This window comes from Bombus vosnesenskii, unplaced genomic scaffold, assembly GCF_011952255.1.
Source record: "Bombus vosnesenskii isolate JDL3184/JDL3185 unplaced genomic scaffold, Bvos_JDL3184-5_v1.1 scf7180000014105, whole genome shotgun sequence".
NCBI lineage: Eukaryota > Metazoa > Arthropoda > Insecta > Hymenoptera > Apidae > Bombus > Bombus vosnesenskii.
This window is the reverse complement of record NW_022883371.1, coordinates 3,878,755-3,903,982: the sequence shown is the minus strand read 5'-3', so window position 1 is coordinate 3,903,982 and position 25,228 is coordinate 3,878,755. Positions and strand designations below refer to the sequence as shown.

Genomic DNA, 25,228 nt, shown 5'->3' with positions numbered 1-25,228 from the left:
GACGTGGATTCGTTGGAATTTAACATTGCCGCTTTAGTTTTAGTCGAGAAAGAGGCTTTTAACTTTTCGAGAAAATTACACACGCAAATACGATTAGAGCGATAGAACCTAAGTAGAGATTCGATTCTCTTATCAAATATTGTAACGAGTATGTTATATTTCAAATATCTTATATGTGCTTACCTACTATGTGTATTTTTATATTCTTCAATTTCCTATAAATTGATAAACATCCGTAGCCTGATCTTTTTTTTTGGTATCAGTATGCATTTGAAACGAAAAATATGATTATCGTATATGATCGAAACGATAAACGTTCGAGCGATAGAAAAATACGATTCGAAACGGATCGGAGATGATCCAGGGGATGAAATTATTGTAATTTTGGGAATGTGGAGCTGCGATTTTATCGACAGGGAGAAATTATTCGAGGGGGTTGAAGTAAATCTCGCGGTGGAAAGCGAGGGCTCTGCTTGCGAACACGAGAAGGGGTGGTTTTGACGAAAGGTTAGGTTGGTTTGAATTGTTGCTATAGGGTGGCTGCGAGAAGTTACAGTATAGGATGTTAAAAGATGGGGTGTCTTGTGATGCGTGTAAAAGAAGTTGAGAGAATTGGCTTCGAAGGGTGAATACTACGATATTGTAATGGTGAGGTAATTTGGTTGTTGAGGAATTTAATGCGTTGAAGGATGAAAAGATTTGAGAAAGAATTTGGGGATAAGACTGAGATTCGGTTTCATATAGTTTCAATTTGAAATTTAAAAGATTGAATTACGAATTTCGTTATTTGAATTTAAATTGTGAATTTTGCAGTCTAAATTTGGATTTAAAAATTTCAATTGCGAATTTTACAGTCTGAATTTGAATTAATAGATTTGAATTGTGAATTTGACTATTTGAATTTAAACTGAGAATTTGGCAGTCTAAGCTTGAATTTAAAAATTTGAATTGCGAATTTGACAGTCTGAATTTGAATTAAAAGATTTGAATTGTCAATTTGACTATTTGAATTTAAACTGAGAATTTGGCAGTCTAAGCTTGAATTTAAAAATTTGAATTGCGAATTTGACAGTCCGAATTTGAATTAATACATTTGAATTGTGAATTCGACTATTTGAATTTAAATTGAGGATTTGGCAGTCTAAGTTTAAATTTAAAAATTTGAATTGTGAATTTGCCTATCTTCACTTTAATTGTGAATTTGACAGTCTGAATTTGAATTAAAAGATTTGAATTGTGAATTTGACTATTTGAATTTAAATTGTGAATTTGGCACTTTAAGTTTGAATTTAAAATTTGAGTTATGGCTTTCAAAATCCTCATTCGATCTCGAATATGTGAATTTCTAATTTGCATTTTAAAAAATCCGGGTACAAAATTAGCAAGGTTAATAAATGTTTTATTTGTTTGCTCATTAAAAGAATATATATATACATAGGTAGTATATACAATATGCATGATTTGTTTCAATTATACCTAAATTCACTTTCACTCTTCATTCAATCATTACTCTTTTCATCATCACCTGAAACTCAAAACCATTCCATACGAGATTATATTATCTTAACCAATTTTTAAATAAATAACTATTATTTAATAATATAACGTTTCATCGTTGAATATGTTATAATCTTCAGACCCACCTAGCTCATATCACGAATTAATCCTTTCACGCATGTATGTTCCATTACACTTATACCGCCATCATAACATACGCTGATAAAACAACTCATAAGTAAACGTAATTTCTCTTCGCTTACAATTCATTCTAAAGTCTTTCAACAGTCTATCTGCATAAAACTTGGTCGTGCAATCGCCGAAAGCAATCTCCAGCACGCCGAGCGTACTTCCGTCGTCTCAAACGGCGCTCTTCCCCCCACTTCCGGTATCCGTTCGTAGAAACTTTTCTCGTATGGATTCGATCGTCATTTCCATATCAGCCACGACGATCGATCGTAGACACGTGGTACAACCCTCTTGGTCCTCGGGGTGCGTTTCACACACTGGGTGGTCGAAAAGTCACGCAATCCGTATCCTAATAGTCGTTTCAATACAGTTTGCGCGACATTTCAACCACCCGGTATCGTATGCAGAGAATCCTCGTTGTTTCTTCAGTTTTCTCACATCCTTACCAATTAATCGTGTGTTTTGGAGCTTCTTCGACTAGAACTTTGCGCTTGTACAATCGAGTGCACCAAACATTTACGTGTAAATCTGTTGATACGATTTATATTTCCTGCAAGGTTACGTTGATGGTTTGTTTAGACGATAGATGAGAGAATCTTTCTCTTGTAATCGTATTCAAAACATTTGTGGCTTTTTCATTTTGCCAGTGAACTTTCTCGATTTTCAAATATCTCAAGATATTTATTGTTAACTATGCTTAACCTGGTTAGAACTGGTTTCATGTAAAAAATAAAATTCAACACTAAGACTATCGACTTAGATGTTGTATATGTTAATCAGTGTAATTCAAATGATATTAATTAAGTAAATAAATCTATATACTTATGTCCGTGTCTAGATTAGAGGCAATATTAATTTTTGCAAAAACAACTGTATGTCCCAGCTGTGAGAAAAGAAAATTTGAAATCAGTCATTCTGAAGGATGTTAAATAAACAGTTTCCTACATTGATATCTAACAATTTTCAAATACGTATCTAACTAATTTCCGAATAAAAGTGATAAAAGTAAAGGGAAGTGAAAACGAGAGTAAAGAATACGATTAAGAAAAAGAATCGTTAATTCTGAAAGTAGGCTTGGAATAAATGCCAGGGAATAAATTATGCGGTAATTTTCTGAATCAGAATCCGGAGTTTGGTCAATCGTTAGCGCGAGCTTTCATTCATAAAATTCTCGAACATTCTGCGCAAGTTCGACCGACATACAGCGGACTCTCTTTCAACCGAGGGTGGCTTGTCCGCGTTGCATATTTAGGCTCTTTCCCTTTCACTGGATCATTTCCCGTCCTTTATGAAGCAAACTACTTTTGAATAATGTATAATCGTTTTACGATGAATTATCCACTTCTATTACATCTACATCTAACTCTTCGAATCCATTCTGAATCAGCACATCAAATATTTACTCACAGTTTGAATCACGCTATTTTACAATTAACTTTCTCGATGTTGATGTTCGAAGTTTCAATTTTAATTCTTGCAATCTATTTTTCATTAAATCGTCTGAATCCTTTCAAAAATCTATCACATTCGATCGCACTATTTTCTAATCAATTCCTCGAATTTTATTTTCATCTTTTTATATTTTTATTATTACGAATATTGAAAGTTTGTTCGAACTACTACATAGACAGTGAAATATGTAGCACCATTCATCGATTGTTTCAACTTTTCCTGGCAACCTTCGCCGACTTGCCGTTACGTGTATTTCGTGGTTGTTAGGAATTCTGACGCCAAACGAAAGGTTTAATCGATTGTGCGGACGAGACGTTTCACCGACGTAGCAGGCGTATTAAATAATTGCGTATTAAGTCATTTGTTTAACCTCCTGGCACAATGTAACACCATTGTTCATCGGCCATTCTTACGAGACTTCTATAACGATTACATCTGTACAAATTCGCTTACTATTATCCACGTCACTTGTACGATTCTCGAACGACTATCCACAAATACAAGAAAGAAAAAACTAACAAAACAAAATACAAAGACACTTTTTTATCTTAAGATAAGAGTAGAACACAATTTCTATCGTATGACGAACGATCCTTTCGTAAAATCGTTGCCACGTCTCTGGCACCCTTCCACTAACCCCATTCCACCCTTCGATCCTGCCAGGCTGCCAAACAGCAGTTCACTCACGCCATTATCAAACCGCCAAACTCGATTCACAAAGCCGGACCACCGTAACCAATCACTAAATCCAATGTGGACAATTCCAAATGCAACGATCATCTTGACCCGTCAGCGACCAACAAACTGTCAAATTGCCTAAATTCACCGTTGTTCTTACTGTTCCTTGGAACAAAGAGAAAGGAAGGTAGAGAAAGTTGGTCGAAGGGATACGTCGAGGAGAACACAGCCACAGCTCGCGAAAATTCCGAACGAAAACGAAAGCAGAACGTACGAACAGCCCCTTCCACCCCCGCGAGAGAGGTGCACGCAGCACGACCGTTCCATCTCCCGTAGACCGGCCGAACGCACCACAGATTCCCGGCACCACCGTCGACCACCCCCTTCCTTCTCCGCCCTCATCCCCAACACACCATCTTCCATCCCTCTTCTGTTCGAAATACTAGCAAACAGCTTTGTGCGTGCACGCAAAACCAGCGTACCCGATGGTTATGCCTATGGTGAGCCACCACGTGCGCGCACGCGTCCCCGCTGACGCAACACGTACGCTGACGTAACGAGAAACCGACAGAACCGAGGACGTTTTATCGAGTGGAGGTTAGGACGACGGCCGGTTGCGCTTGCGTGCGCCCTCCTTTCCTTCCGATACACGCTTTCCGTGCACACCGGGCGAGACCGCGTCAGACTTTTCCCCGGTCGCGAGCCAAACGCGTATCATTCGTGTATTTCGGCTATTCCTTTTGCTCTCTGTCTGTCTGTCTGTCTCTGTCTTTCAAAAGTTCTCCTGGAGCAACGATCGTCCGATAACACTGAACCCACGGATCGTCGGTAGATACGGCCGGTTGTGAACGATAGCGACGTCGAGGACACTGTGAAAGGAACCGTGTCAGTCGGTGCACCCTGTGCGTCACGTGACGACCCAGACCACGACCTATCGCAAGCAGAGGAGCAGAGACTTGGAGGCTGTACGCGGCACGACGCCGCTCTCCACGCCGCTTGCAGGGGTTTTCGTGGGTGGAGCGTGTGATCGATAGCGCACCAAACGGACTAAGGGGGTCGTCGCCAAGGTGAGAAACGCTGCAGATACACCATGAACAGGATGAACCACCTGCGAGCCGAGACACACACCCGCGCACGGGGTTTGGCGCATGGGGTTCGACAGACTGCAACGATGATCGTTCGGGGATGCGCGTTGCTATGCTTTCGAACGGGGGTACAACGTGGATTCGATGGGACGGTGGTGGGGGGCAGATGTGGATTTTTGTCAAATTACAATCGCGTGAATCGGCGAATGGATTGGAGGAAAGTGATGCAAACGGGGATGAATGTTGATGTTTTTGAGGCTGGTTCGGTATGTGGGTCAGCGGTCGACGCCTCGGGCGCTGCCTGGTTCAATCTTTCGAAGGGTGGAGGGTGCTTGGGGCGCTTCGAGAGCCGACGTGGATGAAAATGGAATTAAATGAATTGTTTCTACTCTTTTCGAGGTTCCCCTTTGGTTTTGTTGGAACGTGGGTAATGCCAGGTATTTTAACCCTACCGCTTTCCTCGGATTTATATAGGTTAATGAAGGTATTCGAACACTTGCGGATACTTTTTATGAATGCACTGAGTAGAATTAAAATTTCATTGGCACTGCAACGAGACGCGAGTACTATGATAAAGATTGATAAGAAGATTTGGTTAGCTAATAAGACATCGGTAAAGTATGAAGTAACTCTGGAAATGTTGTATATAGAAATTACGAGTACAAGTATACCTGTGTTCTGGATAGATCAGAAAACTACTTCAGTAGTCAATTATCCAGTATAATGATAGATCTCAATATAATCAATCGTTATATGTTGTATACCGATTTTTTTTTATTAAATATACGTTTGCAGTAAATATCCTGTAATTTCTATATGTCTCAGATTGGTTTCAAATTTTATTATCGTTATTGGTACGCGCGATTTTTCGTTTCAATTGTTGATGGTCGTTTTAAAGCCTGACAAGTCCTTGAAACTAAAGCGAGATTGAAACATAAAAGATTCAGACACCGCAGCAGGGTTAAGTTGTTGAAGGTGAGATCGAGTGGATTGAAAGTTCGCGTCGCGATACGAGTTGGTAGAAAAAACTTTTATCAAGTCGAATGCTTCAGGTGGTGTATTCAGAAGTTCAAGTATTGTTACGTACCTATATTTCTCCTCTTTTGTCCTCTATTCTCTTTATTTCTTCTACGTTCTTTCCCCTGGATTTAATCAATATTTCTCTCTAGAAACTGGCTGACAGGTTTTTACTTGCGAAGCATTCAAAACTTCAATCCGCATATAGATTGCACTAACTTTTTCAAAATATCACTATTTTTATTTGTTCTCTAAACAAAGAACAATTTGCATTAGAGTTAATCTCGATTTAATTACTTCGAAATCATAGTTAAACATAGTCGATAGAATTTCGTGAAGTAAATCGACGTAAGATTTGAATGTTTCTAGAAATTGCGTTAGATCATCGACTTTAACGTTGAAATTTCCAACGTTCTTGGAATCAATTTGCAACCAAAAATGTCGAATCTCGAATCTATACTTAGTCGTGAATTTTTCACGCAAATAGTCATCGAAACCTGACCTTGATATTAGAAGTTAAGTCGCATCCGGAGTTTCAAGATGGAGGTCGGTCTAACCTTTCGGCGTGGCATTTAATCGATATCGAACCGTGGTTTCAAAGTCGTGGCCTGTGCATTCCTATCTACTAAATAACCAACGCGACGCTACGGCTCAACTCGAAACAAACTTTCCTATCAATTTTCTCTAGAATCAACGATGAGAACCGCGAGATATTATGCTACTCGCTTGTAGCCTACGCTCATTCATTTACGTATTAACGTGTCTATTTCCTAAGAACGTGCGATAAGTCACATATCGTTCGATCGGCCAGTAGATAATCCTGTATTATGCGGTGTAATTTAGACGAAAAACGGCTGAACATTTGTTTCTACGATGTTTTTCAAAATAATCTAATTTTCCCTCTTTTGAGGTCTAAATTGAGCGTATCAAGTGTTTTATTGCAAACCAACCGGAAGAACAGAAAGTTTTATATTTTTCAATTCGAAAAGCTGTAATCGAGAGACTGCGGATGTTTATGCAAATTCGTATCTTTAAGAAATACGTATATGAACGTAAATATGATGTAAATTAACGACATATGCAATCATTGCGATCTGAAATAAATTTGAAAATAATTATACAGAAAGCTGTAAGACTCTGCAAGGATTTGGAGTTGTATCAAAATTACCAGAAACATTTACAGTAGAATTTAGTGATAATTTCGCATACCAAGTTTTCCAAAGTAATCAGGATGATATTTGATTGTAAATATTAGAAAGAAACGTAACCAACGTTGTTTCTTCTGGACTTGTTTCTTCTGGAAAATATTCGAACGACCACTTTACTTTGGATATTTTTTATATCGATCGTAACGCGTTCATTCCGTAAAGCTTGGCGCCTTAAGACCTGTCATAAACGTAAAAATCCGCAGTCTGGAAATCGATAGCAATTTTCCCTCTTTTAGGCAAATAAATTCTTGATCGTAAAAGATTAAATCGTTGGAGAAATTGTGGCTATTTATCACAAAAGAGGACTTGAATGTCGCAATAAGTCGGTTACATTGGAAATGTCGTTCACCTTTGCATAAGAGATCGCGAATTACGTTTTTGACCCAGTTCCACGATGCAGAGAAACGTCCGTCAGGGACAACAATTGCAGAAACGCGTGGAGAAAATAACCGCGACGAAACTGGTATACCGGTTACTACGTGTAATTACGACTGGTTCAGAAATTAAACGTAACGCGTTAACATTTTGCCGATTTCTACGTTTGCGATTATCGCGTCGATCGTAAAAATATCTAAAATTATCATGCATGATAACTGATAACCACCTGATTGATAAATCAAGTTTCGAACTTTCTTCCGTAGAAAATTCATCGAGTTTACGCACTTGTGTTTTATTTATTTATTTATTTATTTTTTAATAATATGCATAATACGTGGATAGTTTCATTGATGCTTTTTTAATAGAAATTTAGAATTAGGAATATCGATGAAGTTTTCAGTTATAGTTTTAGTTTTATATACAGTTTCATGTATTGTGTTGGTTTCTGCTATGAAAATTGCACAATTAAAAAATCGAGGAGAAATATTGAAAGTATCAAGAAACGTGTGGAATTTGAAGTGTTTATTAGAAAATTGTTATTATTTCGCGACACAGAATTTCGACTTGGAATAAGAATTGAAGAACTTATACGAATCTCTGTTTAAAAAATGTACAGCTGCAAGTTGGTTGATTATACAAATATTGCAATGTTCTAGAGACGATTATTTTAAAGATTCATAATATACGTCATTCTCATCTTGATTCCTTTATTAATTCACTTGCTATTAAAAATATGTGTTACTACATTAATAAAGTATACAATGAATCATAAAATCGTTTGCATCGTAGTTAACAGAAGAAAATATTAGTTTTAAATACAAGATAAAGTCCGAATCGGACACGATGTTCATTTTGTTCGCGTGTTCCCGCGTTATTATCGTTAACGATATTATCATCTTTGCCATTGTTCTGGCAAACGACGCATCCGGATGTTATTTTTAATCATAACCTAGAGAAACGTGACGTATATCGCTTTTATCTTTGCTTACATCCCGCTTTTCACATATTTCACGTCGCGTGATTGCTGCTTCACCTTCTATCGTTTGATATTTATTAAATGTTAAGTAATTCCGGCGTTAATTAAGCCGATTTAACGGACGCTTGTTAACGCTCCTTTTTATTTCAGAGGATTCTACAGTTTTATATAATGTACACTAACCTAATTAGGTTTCTATGAATTATTTTTATCAGTCTTAACCATAAACTTAAGATATATAAACTTATTGAAACTGCAAGCAGGAAATAAAGTAAAATTTCAATATTAAAATTTCAATTACCTTAATCAAAGTTCTTAACGTTGCTAATGATTTCCAATTTTTCAATCGAATTTATCTAAAAATTTTAGATATATGGTAAAAATCTTCGCATATGTTTAAAATAATACTAAGTGTTTAAAATAAACCTAAATATCTTAACAAATACATTTATTATTAAGAGATGAACTTCGATTAAGATTAATCGAAATTACAAAAATTCTCCTCTCATATTTAAAATACTTCCTAATAAATGAATCATTCTATTGACAATTTATACTCAACGACGAATTTTAAAGCAATCACGTGTAATTTCCATATTTAACAACAAACCGAAACTTGCTGACAATTTTTCACACTTGAAAATAACTAAATGGAAAATGAGAAGTCAGAAACTAGAAAACAACATCAAATGGAAACTTCCGTACAATTTGTGAATGAAAAAAACTATCGATTCGAATGCTGTGACTAGAAATGTGATCAAGTGATTAGAAGAAAGTCAGGATCACATATCAGGGACTCGTGTACGCGACGTTTCCACGGCAACAATAGCGAAAGTGGCTTCTCGATACAGCACCGTCTCGGCGCGCGGCGTCACGGCGTCGTCGCACGCGACTCTTCAATGTCGTTAATTTTATCGATCACTCGATAACGACTGCAAATTCCCCATAAAACGTCTATTCTCCGTTTCATTCATTTCTCTATATCCGTTGCCATTTCCAATCAACCGATCGTTACAGTATCACTTATAGTTTCAAAATAACTTCGATGATCTTCATGTCGCTAGAAGGAGAATCTTCTTCGCGTGACTTGTAATTCAAAAAATTAAACACTCTGTATTAATACTGTAATAATAAAATTAACACTGTGTATATTATTATACGTGTTGGTTTATTTAAGAGACGAGTGATAAAATTGTAATAGTCAGTGTATATTAAAATCACTTTAAGTACAAGTACAGAGATAGCGTGTGTCTCAATGCTACTGTTCAACTCTGTTACTTTGTTATTCGAATGTCTGACTCGCTATAAACATTCGCTACAATGACTGTCTTAGAGAGCACGTTCGTCTATTTGTATCGACCGGTGGTATTCTAAAAAGTTCAAATACAACTCCGATTGACGATTACAAACAACGACGATAATATTTTGTCCGGAATTTGTTTACCTTTGAACCTAGCAAACCAAAACAACGTTGCCACTCCAAAACACAACAATACGAGTCTCTCCCGATTTGAATCTTTTGTTGACTCATGTTCCGCTACAAGCCCAATGACAAGATATTTATTGCAAGCGTACTCTTAATGGAAAAATTAGTATACAACGTGAACAGTAGTCTTAAACATACAATTAATGCTCAAGATACTCTCATTAAATATCGTGGGTTATTAATATAACGGATGATCAAATACTTTGCTTATTGTTGCGATGTATATGTTCCAATAAATATCTTGCAACTCCTATATTTTCACATCCGTCTGAGATTCTATCATCGACAAACGTGATAGCCACGTCTCGTAATGGAGCTAATGAGATTTCAAAACGATCCGTGTATTATACAGATAGAAAGTTTCTAATAGCAATGTTCGAATAGTTTTGCGAGCCACCGTATGTATAGTAGAATGTTGCAACGTGAAATTTATTTTTGAAACTTACTGCACATATAACAGCACTAATTATCACACACATATAAGGAGGTACTTATTATACAGGGTGAGTCAGAACATGTGTAAAGTACGGCTGATTCAGCACACTAAAATAAGAAGCAAAGTTCATACCTGTAAACATATGTCCGATATGACCTTGTTTTTGAGGTGCAGTCTATTTTGCGCTGTTGGACGTCACTTAAATCAACCGTTTCAAACGATCGCAAATGGAAAGATCCTGTTGGCCTTGTTTCCTCACCAGCTCATCCTCCGGACCTAAAACCATTCGATTATTAGTTATAAGGGCGTTTAGAGTCTCTTGTTTATAAAACGTCAGTCGACAGCGTTGAAATTCTTCGTTAACGCGACGGTCAAAGTTGCTGACAAATCCGTGTAAGTTGTTCGAGCGAGTTGGACAATTTATGACGCGATGCATTCACGCTTTTATCGAAACTGCACCTGGTCACTTGAAGCAATTTCTCCGGAGGTAGATAAACAACAGTTGCAACACAAAACAATCTGTTACTGGAAAACAAGGCCATATGCTTATGAACTTTTCGATCAACATTCTCATTCAGCCCGTATAATCGCAAATCTGTCTGTCCTTAAAATTTCTAATTAAATTCCATTCTGTCGAAGAGATGCAAGTGTCTGAATATTTCTCGGCATTGGCATGTATGCGTAATACGAATTTCGATTCCTATCTCGATCTCGATATCCATCTGCTTTACCATTAAATCGTTCGATCGTGCACGCGAAGCATGTAGCAGAATAAATAAAACGAACGAAGCAAAAGAACCGAAAGAGAGGTAAGATTGAAACGTTTGGGCGGAACGATAAATGACGAAAGTTCGAATCTAAACGAGGTTTCGCGTCGATTAAAAGATCGATCTTTATTAAACAGCCCGGGTGTCCATTTGACGATCGATTGATCGTTGAATTAATAAATCGTTGTAACGGTATAATGTTTGCTTGGTCGCGATTAATGGACCGTGTCAATCAACGTGTCGAGTCGTTAACGCGGTTATTCACGCCGCGCCAACCGCTGCTCCTTGAGCTTTCGATCGAGAGCGATTAATGACGGCCGAAGCTTCATCGTGTCTTTGCTTATTTTGCGGCGCGCCATCGGCCATACGAATTTATGGTTTCAGCTGCACGCATTTGCACGCGATCCGAAAGATCCGAGGCACGACGAAGGATGACGCTTTACTTTACGAACTTTTCGCGCGATGGCGTTCTCGGATGAATCTTTTGGCATTGACTTGGCATTAGAGTTCATTATTTTTAGATTAGCACATAAAGGATTGTACATACAGGAAATGTCAGATAACGTTCTCTTCTATCTTGAGCTGAATTTTATATTGAATTTGCGTTTGGCGTATGAAATATGAAACTATGCAGGATTTTGCTGCAATAATGAAATAATAAAAATGATGAAATAGAAATAAAGATGCGGTTCAAACAAAAATTCCCTCATTCTAAAAAAAAAGTTCTCCAAAACGTTACCATGCTTCTTGTACAAATATCGTACGCACACTTTCAGTGAAATTTAAGCTTCCACATGCAGCGAATAGCTCTCGACCCTTTGTTTATGTTTTGTAAAAGTCACGTTTATATCTACTTGACAAATTTATCAAAAATAACTAGTATATTTAGAGACATCTTCAAGAGCCATGATCCATCTTTGTCATCTTGTGTCTTTTGAAAGGTTCAATGCACAATTTATAATCAATTTTATAACAGCATCGCTAAAAATAAATATCAGACGCAAACAGTATTTACTCAACTACGAAGTATCATCGAATTTTTAAAATTGTTTTCCTCGAAAACGCTAAAAGTGGACGTACTATATCGGTGCCGCAAGCTATCGATATTGAAGGAAAACAACTGACCGATTGAAAAACGGAGAATCATCAGCATGGTAAACAACGAATTAACATGGTATCGCTTTGAGAGGAAATGGAGCGATAGTGCTCGAGTGGCAAAAGGGTCGCAGAGGGTTGGAACCGGGCGAGGAACGCGAATCGTGGCGGGTGCTCGGGATCACCGGCGTGCAGAGTCGTAAAACACGTGCGAGCGTGGTTCGCGGTGCCGACCACGTAGGTGGGGAACATATGGGGAACCGTGGCTAAATATAGAGAGCGCTTTTATGGCGTGCGGTCGTGCCTCTGGGATCCACGGACGATCCACGAACCCCGATGCCCTTTATCCGATCCGACCGTGTGCCTCTCTCATTAGGGCAGCGTCACGTTATCGAACGGATCGCCATGATTTCGCCAACCCAACATTCGTGAAATCGTGTAGAAACCATGGTCATGGAGAAACGCTCGATTTAGGGAAAAATTTGTCGAGTGGAAGAGCGTGTCTTTCGTCTCGTTTGATTAATCTTCGTTGTTTGCTGATTGGTTTCGTCACACGGAGATGGTAAGTTTCAGTGAAATTTTGGAGTTTTTCGTTTCTGAAATTGTTTCTTTAGTTAAGCCTAACGTAGGTTCTGAGTTATTAATTGAATAGATTTAAATAAATAAGCAGATATTTATTAGATCTTAACGTGACATAGATAGCGAGGAATTTGTTGTGTACCTGTAAATTGTGTACGTTCAGACACGGGTTTTATAAAATTGTAAAATTGCGAGCTTTAGTTTGTCAGGTTTTGTTTCTTTAGCTTTGCTTCTCTTAGAAATTTACTACGCTTGAGAATTATATTTCGAGTTCTCATTATGAGTAGGGTCAGGGGCGTGAAACGATTCCTCATTTGAACTACACATGGTTGCTATGCAATGGAGAAGACATTGACTAGTGCAAATACGACTACTACAGAATTTGACGAGTAATCGCGGTAATCAGACACTCGAGAAGCTAACGACAATGATCCTGGGTCCAACAACGAATCCGCGGTCAACGGGTTAGTAGGTTTATTCCTTCGTCGAAGTCTAAGTGGAGATAGCAAGACATTAGTTAACTAGTCCAAGGGCTCGTACACCAGCGGGAGTGACTTTCCGTCACGGTGACGCTGTCGAGGAAAACTATGATGGGGTGTGTCTAAAAGCACGAAATCCTCGGATTCGTGGAGAGATGTCTTCATTCGGGAAGTGAGGGAAATTGACGCTGCTGTTAATTGAGCAATTTGGGACAAAGACTGCTTGTCCGTTTGAAGAATCCTAATTAACAAAATCCTAAGGTTTGTAGCGGGTCCTCAGGCTAGCTGAACTTGTGCTGTGGTAATCATGGAAGGAACCGTTGGAATGTTTACTGTCGAGTACCTCTACGGATATTTCTTTTAATGAGGGCTATATTATTACTCCATACCGTTGTTAGACGGAACGTTCGTCCCGTTGACCGCGGCTACGTTCGGCGACTGATTGTCGCCTTGAGCCCAAGCTCATTGTCACAAATCACAAATAAGTACAATTGGGTAGAATGGCGGCAAATTGTTTAATTACAGCTGTAGACTTTAATTACAATTTTACAGATTTCCCCGAAGTTCCAGAGAGGAAGCTCCGGTGTCCTTTCCTGTATTTAGATTTGTATTAGGTTTTATACGATTAGGTTTACGTTCTTTTAATCGATCTTTATAATTCAGCGTGGCAGCGTACTTTTCGAAAGATCATAGGTCTGCTAAACTTTTTCAAATTCTATCGAAATTCAACTTTCTCAATAATAAATAATAATTAATAAAATAATAAATTAATAAATTATTCAAGCTTGAATCATTATGCGAGCGTGAAACACGAATTGTATCGTTCGTTTCAATGGATATCGATCAGTTCCGTGATTAGGGTTGTGGATGTAGAAACTTGTAGTTTTAGTTTGTTCTTTATTTCTGGTTCTTCTAGAAATTCGTTCCAGAAACTTATTATTAAATTTACACAAACAAAGAGTCTAAAACTACAATCATCCTGATCATACGAGCTACAACTCGCTTCTCGCTCTTAGAAGCTACGATCGAAACAAAAACAGACTGTGTCTGCTTCAACCCTTCGTTCGTTCGTTGGTGAAAAATTTGTCGAAGAAACGGAAAATAGACAAGAACATCGTGTGTATCAGAGCCGTCTGTCTCGAATACGAAACAGAAGCTTGTCTCAATTTAATTGGAATGGTGGCTAGACGAACGTCAACGTCATCGTTCGTCAAGGTTCACGGACGGCCGATGAGTGCAGTCTTTGTCCGCTTACGGATCACAATAAAGCTTCCGACCATGAGTACGATTCGCTTGACTGGCGGTGGAAGACGAGGAAACAACGACCGAGGAAGTACACTAAGCGGGGAGTTCAAGGACAGCAAAGGAGTTTCTCTTGCAAATGGATCCTCCTTCTTATTGAAAAACGTCCTAAAGAATAGCAACTCCGAAACCCTTTTCGTCTCCAATGGCGGAGATCGAGACTGTGGAGAGACTTGGCGTCTTTGAAGGTTCATTTGTAGACTACAGGTTTTTATAGGAAGTTTCAAAGTGCAACATTACATAGAATGGGCATAATGTGAAAAGGTATATAACATATCCAAGGTAGGTATAATGTTTTTTATGACACTTGGATGGTAAAACAATTTTCTATCGCGTCTGTCTTTTTCGATTGTACATATTTTCCGACAAATATGGATTTGCATAAGAATCCACAGTCTAGTCATTTGCATCTTTGAAACTGTTGATTCGTTTGTGTTACGTGATAATACGATGGCGATATATATCGATATGCTGGTTATTAAATACGTAATAACGGAATGTTATCGAGAAGAAGATCGTTTTCTAGAAATTCCTAAAGTCCCAAAAGTATTTCAAGAGGATGAAATATTATACGGGAATGTATGAGGATTAATCATTTGTAATGAATTTGAAAATGACATTTCTCATCGCTCATATGGGTGTTTAGTAATTAATTTGTCGACCAACCTGTAATATAAACGGATCTATCAATTACGCGGTGAATAATTGGCAAAGGCAAGTGAATACGACGTATCAAACGCAATGCTGTATTTTAACGTGGAAAAATCGTTTAAATTGTGAAATTTCACGCTAATGACGATGTAATTATGCATCTTGGCCGTAGCATTACATTTCCGGTTTCTTGCAATCAATTTACATTACCGATATCTGTATTTTTAGCAATTTAGCCATAACAAAGCTGTGCAATTTAAAGAAATTGATATATTATATTTATAACATCGCGATTAAAGTGCGGATATTCATGCAAGTTCATATTTTTCTGAGTACAATTCCAAAAACCGGGCCTAGACGGAAATGTGTTCTACCAAATATCATAACAAACATTACACTCTATACATGTCACATTACATGTATGTTGCACATTTTTATCTTCAAATTATCCAGCAACACGTAAAATTCCGCGGTTTAATTATGATAAACTATCACTCGTTCCTTAATAGTTTAGACATCGTTTAACGATCTATGCTCGTCGTAGATTGCGTCGCGTCGTCCAATTTTCCCGCAAAATGAAAACTCGCCCGCTAGCTTCTTCCTCCTCCTTGTATCCCAACTATAAAGAAACGAAAACTCGAGAGCAGAGACGCGTTTCTCTCTTGCACTGCCGTCGCTGCGCGCGGAGGGAGATGCCGGAGCGAGATAAGCGACGCGCCTGCTTTCCAATTCGCAACGGATGATCGCGCGGCAGAAGTGCGTGAGAGGTAACGTGGGCGGGTGGAACTTATTGCGGTGGGTGGGCCAGGCAGCGAGCGTGCGACAGAGACCGCCAACGGAACCCGTTTCTCCTCTATCCTCGTGTGCACTGGCTCGTGAAGCCGACAAAGACAAACCCAGACAGAGAACGAATCCATTAAACAAGCACCAACATCGCTGAATCGATTCGTCGAACGAAGAGGGAATACGTAAGAAAAAGGGGAAGACTTATTGCAGAAAGTGAGACAAGGATAGACACATGTATAGAACGAACAAGAAACGAAGATGGAAGATATTCGGAGCGGGAGAGCGAGAAAAGGACAAACACAGAAGCATTAGAGAACGGATAAAGATAGAAGGTATTCGGAGCGGGAGAGCGAGAGAAGGATAAACGTACGTGGAAGCGTCAAAGGACAGATAAAGATAGAAGATAGATGGAGCGGGAGAGCGCCGGGGCTGCAAAAAAATGTGCGTGACGCGAGTCAAGAACGACAGAGATAGGGGGAACAGAGTTGTTCCGTGGAACCAAAGAGGGACAGATATACAATGTGAAACAAGAAGAAGAAAGATAGAGATAGCGATATACGATACTGTGAGGGAACGACGAAAGCGGAGAAAAAACTGTGCACGCAAGCCTGTCGGAGGAGGAGCGACGTATATACTGAACAAGGAGAGACGATTAGACGAGGATAGTCTTATAAGTAACATGTTAGAGCGACAAAGAAAGGGAACGACTAGCGTTTGAATGGAACAGAGAACATGAATTGAAGAAAAAAAGAGACTGTCTAGTATGAAATAAAGGGAGATGGAGCATATAAAGAGCGACTAGTGGAACGAAGAAAAGAGAGTTATATGCTACTGGATAGGGAAGAGTATCATTAAGAGAAAGATAGTCGATATGGGTGGCAGATTGTTTGACAGAGACTGGAACTTTGAGTGGAACGTATGGAACATGAGAATGAAGATATTATGAACGTGATGAGGACGAGGATGGAAGATAGTAGATACGACGGTAGTGTACAGGGCACTGGGCACTGTAGTGTCGAGTATGTATTGGCTGTGAGTTCGTGGGAGAGAAAAAGATGGGAATATTCTGTCGTTGTTTCGTATGAAGACTACAGTAGAAGAACGCAAGTTAAATCTGTTCTTTACAGAGAAACGATTTTAAAATTCAGGGTGCTGTCTATCAATCCCATGTTATCAAAGTTGATCTTTTATTTCTTGCTGGAGCTGTTAATTCGTTCCTTCGTACTTTTCAAAACTGACAAAATATTGCTTGCCTTAATGATTATACCTCTAGTTTTCACAAAACTTTGTCAGTTTACCAATTGTTTTTAGAAGACTTACTCCTTTTGACCTTAACAGATTGTTTTCTTTCTTAGATAAATCATACTGAAGTACTTGCTTCGTACTCGTAAATATCGACCTAAATACTCAAAATAAGGATTATGAATTGAGCGCGACAAGGTTGGGCGGGTTCTACTTTTATCAAAGTTTAATTTTAATGCTGACTTTATCTCCAAATTACGAGATCGTAGATTGCTGGATATAAATCGCGTGTAATATCTCAATGTTTTACTTCACACAATATTAAAGTGCCTACGTACTACTTATGTAGGTACTTGTGGAAAATGTCATAAAGCAAAAGGTTAGAGAGTAGGGTCACGCGGAGGTTAATATATAGGTAACTACGCTACATGTACATAGATTAAATAAAATTGCTATTATAACCTTCACCTGGAGAGAGGGTTAATACAGATAAAAAAAAAATCTCCGAATATTTAGCAACGCTTAATTTGTTAAAATAAGCTATAGAAATTACAATGTAAGTTCCTCGATTCTTTCTTCGAATTATTCTTCATTGTTTAATGTTGAAGTTTAAGCGAAGAGTTATTCGAAGAGTCGTGTAGTACTTGCGCATATTCCATACTATGAGTTAAACAGGTTTGGTATCTTTTTACAAATGATATTACCTAGTCCTTTCAAGGTAATTGCACGGAGACGTCAATTACAAAAATTAACTGGATAATTTTCCCACGATTGTATTTACCGATGGGGAGACGCGAGTGTGCAAATTGGCCCGGGATAATGGCGACAACGTGACGCAGGCATCCGGCCAAAGAAACCGGCCCAATGTTAACCAACTTCATGAAATGAAGTTAAACTATGTTAATAGTCGTTAGTTTAATGAACAATTTTCGTAATTCGCGTCTGTTTTACAAACTTGTAAATCCATTTTTCAAGTTTCTGTCTCGACTGAGATAACGAGGATCGTTAGACTAAAAAAATCGTGAACGATCCGGCTCCGATTTGGACGTAACGATCGATTTTATTTTATGTATAGTCGTTTTTTCGAATGAGAATGGCTGATAGAACAACACTTTTATGCATTTTTTTTAAATTTTTCGTTGACTAAAATTTTCTTTTAACATATTAGGGAGCATTCAATTTTTGTTAACAACATTTTCTTTTTTTTGTTGCCTCTTGAGGGATCTAAGAAAAGGGACGAAAGGACTTTGGAGGCTGATTTTATCCTTTTAAACTTGAGTTTCCGCAGCAAAAAAAACATGTATCTGCTATATTTGGCTGTTCTTTAAACCTACAAAGTTTTATCCAAATCGGATCGTTCGCGAACGTTCCTTGTTAATTTATTAATGAAAATTAATATCAGGAAATATATCTTCATTCTGCTTAAGGATATAGATACATAATTTCATTCTATGAATTATTAGTGTGCCATTATGCTAGCATTGCGTGCGAAGTTTCAACTTTTCGCAAACGTTGCTTTGAATATTTTGCAGTCCAATTTTAATTTTTAATTACACATTAAGTCTCTTAGTTATAATTTTATTTCTACTAATTGCTTTTAATTTTAATTGAAAATCTTATGATCTTTGCGAGCAACACGGTCGAATGATTAGGCAATGAAAAAATCAATTAAGGGAACTTTATTTATTGTCGTTGAAACTTAAGAATAGGATAGGTCTTCGCTAAAAAAGATTAAGAAAACTTTGATCTGGCTAGACAAGCGTATTTCTAAGCTTTTGGAAATTTTTCACGCCTTTTGCGAGCAACATTACAATTACATAATTTGCTAAGAAAAGAATTAATTAAGGAAGTTCTTTGCCACTTTTTCAATACTCTTGCCACTTTTACAATACAGAGAAATTCGTTTAAACCTTCGCCAGTTTCAGCGCGCTCTTGGTAGTAAAAATATCGCATGTTTTCGCTGACGAAGCATGTTTCTGCGAGCCGACGCGCAATTTTTAACTATGTTTGCTCGTCTAGATTCGCGTCCTGGTATTTTCCTCGAACTAACGAACTTTCGTTTGGGAAACTCGCGTCGCGATGCCGCGCTTTTCAATCCGCTTAACGTGGTTTCATTTATGCAAAAGTGACGGCGCGCACGTTGAAGATTGTTCGGCTCCCTCGGGGCTAAATCCGATCTGTTTACGCAATCGTGACTTCCAGACGACTACAAATTGCCACGTAAATGTATTACCGAACGATCTCGTTAATTTCTACAAGTGTTTCTGTCGTCTTTATCGTTTCGTATCAATTCTACGCTCACTGTAAGACACATACCATTAACAAACAAACAGTACTTTTTAACATTACGTGTACAAAGAAATATTACAATGTTGCGAAGACTAAGACATTTACAAAAATCTGATAAATTTCAATGAGCATTATATCATTATGATTGTTATAAATTACTATTTCGTTCGAGATCCTAAATTATAAATAAAACTGATATATTTAACACTAGAATCTGCCTGCAATATGTGCTCAAATGTTCTATATATAAATCAATGTATATATTTATATTTATATTTCAAATGATATTAATTAAAATAAATAAATCTATAAAATTGTGATTTTCTAAATAATGATATGTAATAATATGTGACGAGTTTGATGATTCTAATGTCAGTATCATAATAATATTCGCCATAATATTAATGGATAAACAAAAATTAATTTCTTTAGCATTTGTAGGTATTTATCACTTTTCTCGATGACTATATTATTGTAACCAGTCGCAAGATTCGTGATTTTTTCAAAAATTTTTAGCACAATCTTGTATCTTCTATCGTAGCTTTTTCTTTTGGTAAATATAAAAAGATACGATTATAATACGATAATACATATGAAAATAGGAAAAAGAAAAAGCATTGGAGTACAATTGGCGGCTACAAACAAACTGGTCGGCTGAACGGTCGATTGATGAGAAATTTTAGTGAACCGTTTTGTATGAACGCAAACATTTGGTCGGCTAGTTTCGTCGACCATCGATTAGTCTACTTGATCAATTTTAGTCGACAGATTTAGTCGACCCGGCCGTAGCCGTCTTAACGGACACTTTGTTTGGATAACAGAACGTTCAAATAACAAAGTACCTATTCGGATAATAGAGTATTTTTGAAAAAATAATAGACCTATTTTCTTCTTGTGCTGTTTGAAACGTAAAATGTAAAATACGAAAGGTAGAGAAGAAAATGTTCAACGTGGAATTGATGTCAAAAATAGAAAAGAAATATATTAAGCCTATTTTTTTTCTCGAACCGTTCAAAATGTAAAATGTCGAATTAATGTTGAAGATATTCCTTAACCTCCGCGTATTTTTGAACAAGTAATAAACCTATTGTCTTCTTTCGCATTGTTCGAAATGTAATACATAAAATACGAAACGTAAAAAAATACGAAATTTTCAACATTGTATTAATGTTAAAAATATTCCTTAACCTCTGTACCTGGTTAAAAGAGTTAAAGTCTAAGTAAACTTATAAAAGGAAAAATTCATCCCTTTATGCTTTACGGACTGAAACAGTGAACCCTCGCCCTAAAAAAGCTTAGTTCAGTAAGCAAAACAACCCTTCGTCACCTCGCTCCACACTGAAGCCATATTGCTATAATTTGCCCTCATAAATGGCGAAACTCTGTGCGAATGTCATAATCGACAAGGGATGTTGCGTATTCGTTTATCAAGTATTCAGCCCCTTGTGAATTCCCTCGAATCGAATTACGAGCTTACAAATCTGCTCCCATTCACTGACTAACGGTGCTTTCTCTCTTAACAGAGATCTGATGTGACGTCGTTGAACAATCTGGTGGGCCGTGTAAAGGGGCAAAATGAGGGGTAGCAGTGGTGACGTCCCTCCCATGGTCACCGTCCCCGCCTCCGCGTCTCTTAACGTGAGTATACCGTACATTTTTTCCTATCAACTAAAAGCTTGGAATTAATATCTGTTTCACGGAACCTAAGAATTTGAAAGGATGTGAACTTAGAATTTCTTTGCCTTGCAACATTATTTCACAAAAAATCTATAGAAGTAAAGAAAATTCTGACTGCTGCCTGTAACATTAATTTCAAACTAACGAGATTTAATAAACAAATTTTTTGTAAATTTATAAAGATAGTACAATTTTACGCGGTACTTAATGTACATATACAAAAAGACAAAGAAATATTTACCTACTCGATCAATTCTAGAAACTCATGATGGATCCTGATAATTATGGACAATAGGAAAGACGTTGCTGGGTATAAGTTTAATCAGAGACTATAGTTGCATGGCTAATCACATAGTTACACGAATTACGACTGGCGCGTGGCGGTGCGGTTCTCATGTGTACAAGGCCGCCATACATAAAATAATCGATATACGTATGATTAATATTAGGTTGTCCGAAAAGTGTCTTTCTTTTATAGACCCGTCTTTTACAACGATGCATCTTTATACAAACGTGCTGTCGAACGTTGTGATCTTTATTTTGATGGAACAAAATGGATCATACGTAATTCGATAAAATAATATAAAATAGAAAATGATGCGCATTCATTATTTCCTTATAAAACGAAAGAAACTTTTCAGGCGATCTAATATTATCGAAAATTTGGATCGTTACTTTTCAAATAACTGTCTTAAAAAATTACGAAAGCCAGAAAAATAAAGATACCACTCCACCTGGATCATCTTGATCCCCAGACACGCGTCTCCTATAAAAAACAAACTTCAAAAGGATCAAAGTTTCTGTTCGACAGCTCCTTATAAGTACACCTCAGCCATCATTCACCTTGGTAATACACAATCTGCGTAATGTCTTGCCATCACGAGACGACCAAATCCCTGGAGGATTTTTCAAAGTGTCGCGAGCCCGTTTCCCGCGGGATGATTTCGTAAGCCAATTACCGCGGGCGAGTTTATCGTCACCGCGGAACCGGGCCGTCGTTGAGCAACGCGAAAACCGGTGCTGCAAGTATTCCGCTCGACAGTCGTGTACGTAGGCCTCCATCGATCCTCTCTGGATCGAACAGACGATCGATTCGATCGTGGATAGCCCGCGCGATAACGAGGGTTTCATCCGAACGGAAGGAACATGCTCCTTTTCCCCTTTTTGCTTTTCGATGACACGAACTGCGTCCCCTTTTTCCTTCTTTTTGGATTCTTAAGAGGATTGCAACATCCTCGCAGACATCGCGATGGAAAATGTTTTCGAGATTATTTTTCGTTGGGATTAACGATGAAGCGAGGATTTGAAAATAGTAGGATGGGATTTCAAATGTGTATTTTTTGCAATAATGAGGCTATTAACGTGTTATCAACGGAGTCGACGTTTTTAATCTTCGACGTTGAGGTCGAGAGACATTTTGACATATATCGGCGCACACAAGTATTAGGACGTCAACTGCTATTTAATACAAGTTGTATGCTTTTCACTGTTTTTATCTTCTAAGTATTTTATTGTAAATCAGTAGTTTCATTTATACTATTCGCGTCTTATAGCGTAAAATGCCAAATACAGTAAGATTTGTTAGAGTTGTTCAATAGATATAACGAGTAGGCGTTGTAATATTTATGGCTGCAGTGCAGGTATCGGCAAAAATTTGTCAGCACTGGAATAAAATATCTTTCAGAGTACAATGTGTTAATGGACTGCGAATGTTTACGCAAATTCATATTTGTATCGACGTAAGGGAGAAGCTGGAACCTGAATACAAAATCACTTTCAGTTGCTAAATATTGTGAAGCATACTATACTTTGCATACGTTACACATTTGTGTATGTATAAATGTTACTTTTATCTTGTATACCACCATTCAAGAGTATTCAGCTACTTGTTTATTTTTGATAAGATATATTTCAATTAGAAAACTACTGTCAAATCAAACTGCGATAATTTGCTTCCAGTACAACACATAGTATCTGTATCATAATTCGATTAAATTCATTTTCGGAAGTCAGTAAGCGACAATAAAACTGATGTTCGTAATTGTTCTACCTTACAGAACTACTTTGTCAGTTTAGTTCAGATTAAGAAGAATATTCTATATAGCTAGAAAGATTCCTGATGTTAATACAACTAGCGATATTTAAGTGGTAAATTTATATACCATTATATATAATAAACACTAAAACAAATTATTTCTGTGATTTTTGATAAGTAGGCAATACATATCTATATCTTGTTGATTGCATAAAACGGCAGCAAGTGTTGCTTTCAGTTATTAATTTACCATTCATTTGTACAATTTGGTAAAATTTGCATGTTGTTACTATAAATCGACCAAAATCACCGAATACTAACATGTAGTATATACTTCTGTATATATAGACATTACTTTCATCTCATATATCTTTGTACATGTAGCTACTATTAAATTGTCCAAAAAATGTCTTTCTTTTATAGACACGTCTTTTACAACGACGCATCTTTATACAAACATGAAACCTAATCTGTCGAACGTTGTGATCTTTATTTTGAAAATATGCATCCGTTATTTCTTTATAAAACGAAAGAAACTTTTCAGACGACCTAATACTTTCATCTCATACATTTTTATACATGTAGATACTACTTTTATCTCATATATTTTGTTATATCGACGTAACTGTCTATAGGTCACTGAACGCTAGTCTATTTTGCGCAAAATGATTATTAGCACGTGCAATACTTTTGACATTATGTAATTTCAACATTCGACGCGAATGCTAACTTTATTTCATAATACACAGCATATATTCGTAGATGATATTTCATAGTGTAAAATGTATATTTTAATTCGACTAAGTATCTTACAGATAAGCAATAGAATCAAAGCAGGAAGTCGTTATCTACATTCTAACGATCGTTTAGCTCGAACCGAGCAAGTATACGCTGAATTATGAACAAGAATTTTATAATTTTTGCCACGTAGAAAAAGAAAGGAAAGAAAAAGCGAAGTATGACAGAATAAACGAGCCATAACGATTTAAAAATGCGAACAGCTATCGGTTATTTACTTGCCGCAAACTTAGTAAAAATTCATTAACAGAAGCACGTGGTTTGGCATAGAAATACATGCACCAACACGCGAGTTCGTAATGCTTCGCCCTCCATTTCTTTTCGGCCAGCAGACCGCCCTGTGTCGAGCCGTGTCGGGACTTAGGGGTAGTCCCACCCCTAACCACGGCTCACAACGTTCGTGCCCCATGAATTTATCATGTTGCTCCTGATAGAAGCCAGCTACCGATTAGGTAGGCTGCATAAAGCGAGAAATTAGCATTCTCGAGGGAGAACCGAGTAGGATCGTGACGCGCCAAGCGTTTAGGAACGGAAGCGCCACGATTGGATTAAATTATTGCAGCCTCCAGCGTGATTGATCACTACCGCTCTCCTTGGGACGATGAATTGATTAAAATCAATTTTAATCTTGTCTCTAAACTTGCTTTTATGCTGTTCGATAATCTTCTAAAAGATTTCTTTCTGCTACGAACTTGCACGTTTCAAATGCTGCTTTATTTGTCACAGCCAGGCTAATTGGACATTTTTTTGAACTATATAGAGTAACTGAAGGATAAAAGTCAGGTGTCAAGAGAATCAAAGTGACAAGAAGAAGGAAGACAACCTTTGGTTCTCGCATTTTAAGAACTTTTCGCACTGTTATATACAGTAGAATTTCTGTGAGAAATTAGGAATTGGATATTTTCATGGTTTTCATCCTTCTAGTATTAATAGTAGTAGATAGGTATAGTAATTTTAACGCACAGCAAGTAAAATAATTTTTCAATGTTATACAGTTTCCTTTTCTTAAAATTAGATTATCATAGAGTTGTGATATAAATATTCGCTGTAAAAAACATGGAATTTTTTATTTGTTAGAGTTCTCGCGATAGTTTCTGCTATCTTGTAATTTATATTTAGCGATAAC

General features: G+C 37.4%; 1 protein-coding gene across 2 annotated transcripts in view; it reads left to right on the top strand.

The window, feature by feature from the left end:
• LOC117239732 (ras-related protein Rab-37-like) overlaps positions 1–25,228 on the top strand; it is a 175,754-nt gene that overhangs the window by 18,463 nt on the left and 132,063 nt on the right. The window contains exons 1-2 of one of the 2 annotated variants that reach the window (XM_033505544.1): positions 4,433–4,883; positions 21,116–21,230. In XM_033505544.1, coding sequence (XP_033361435.1) covers positions 21,168–21,230 — 63 coding nt within the window. In that variant the 5' untranslated portion in view covers positions 4,433–4,883; positions 21,116–21,167. Of the gene's footprint in view, positions 1–4,432; positions 4,884–21,115; positions 21,231–25,228 lie in introns of those variants that run through there. The other variant, XM_033505545.1, reaches the window with a different exon arrangement.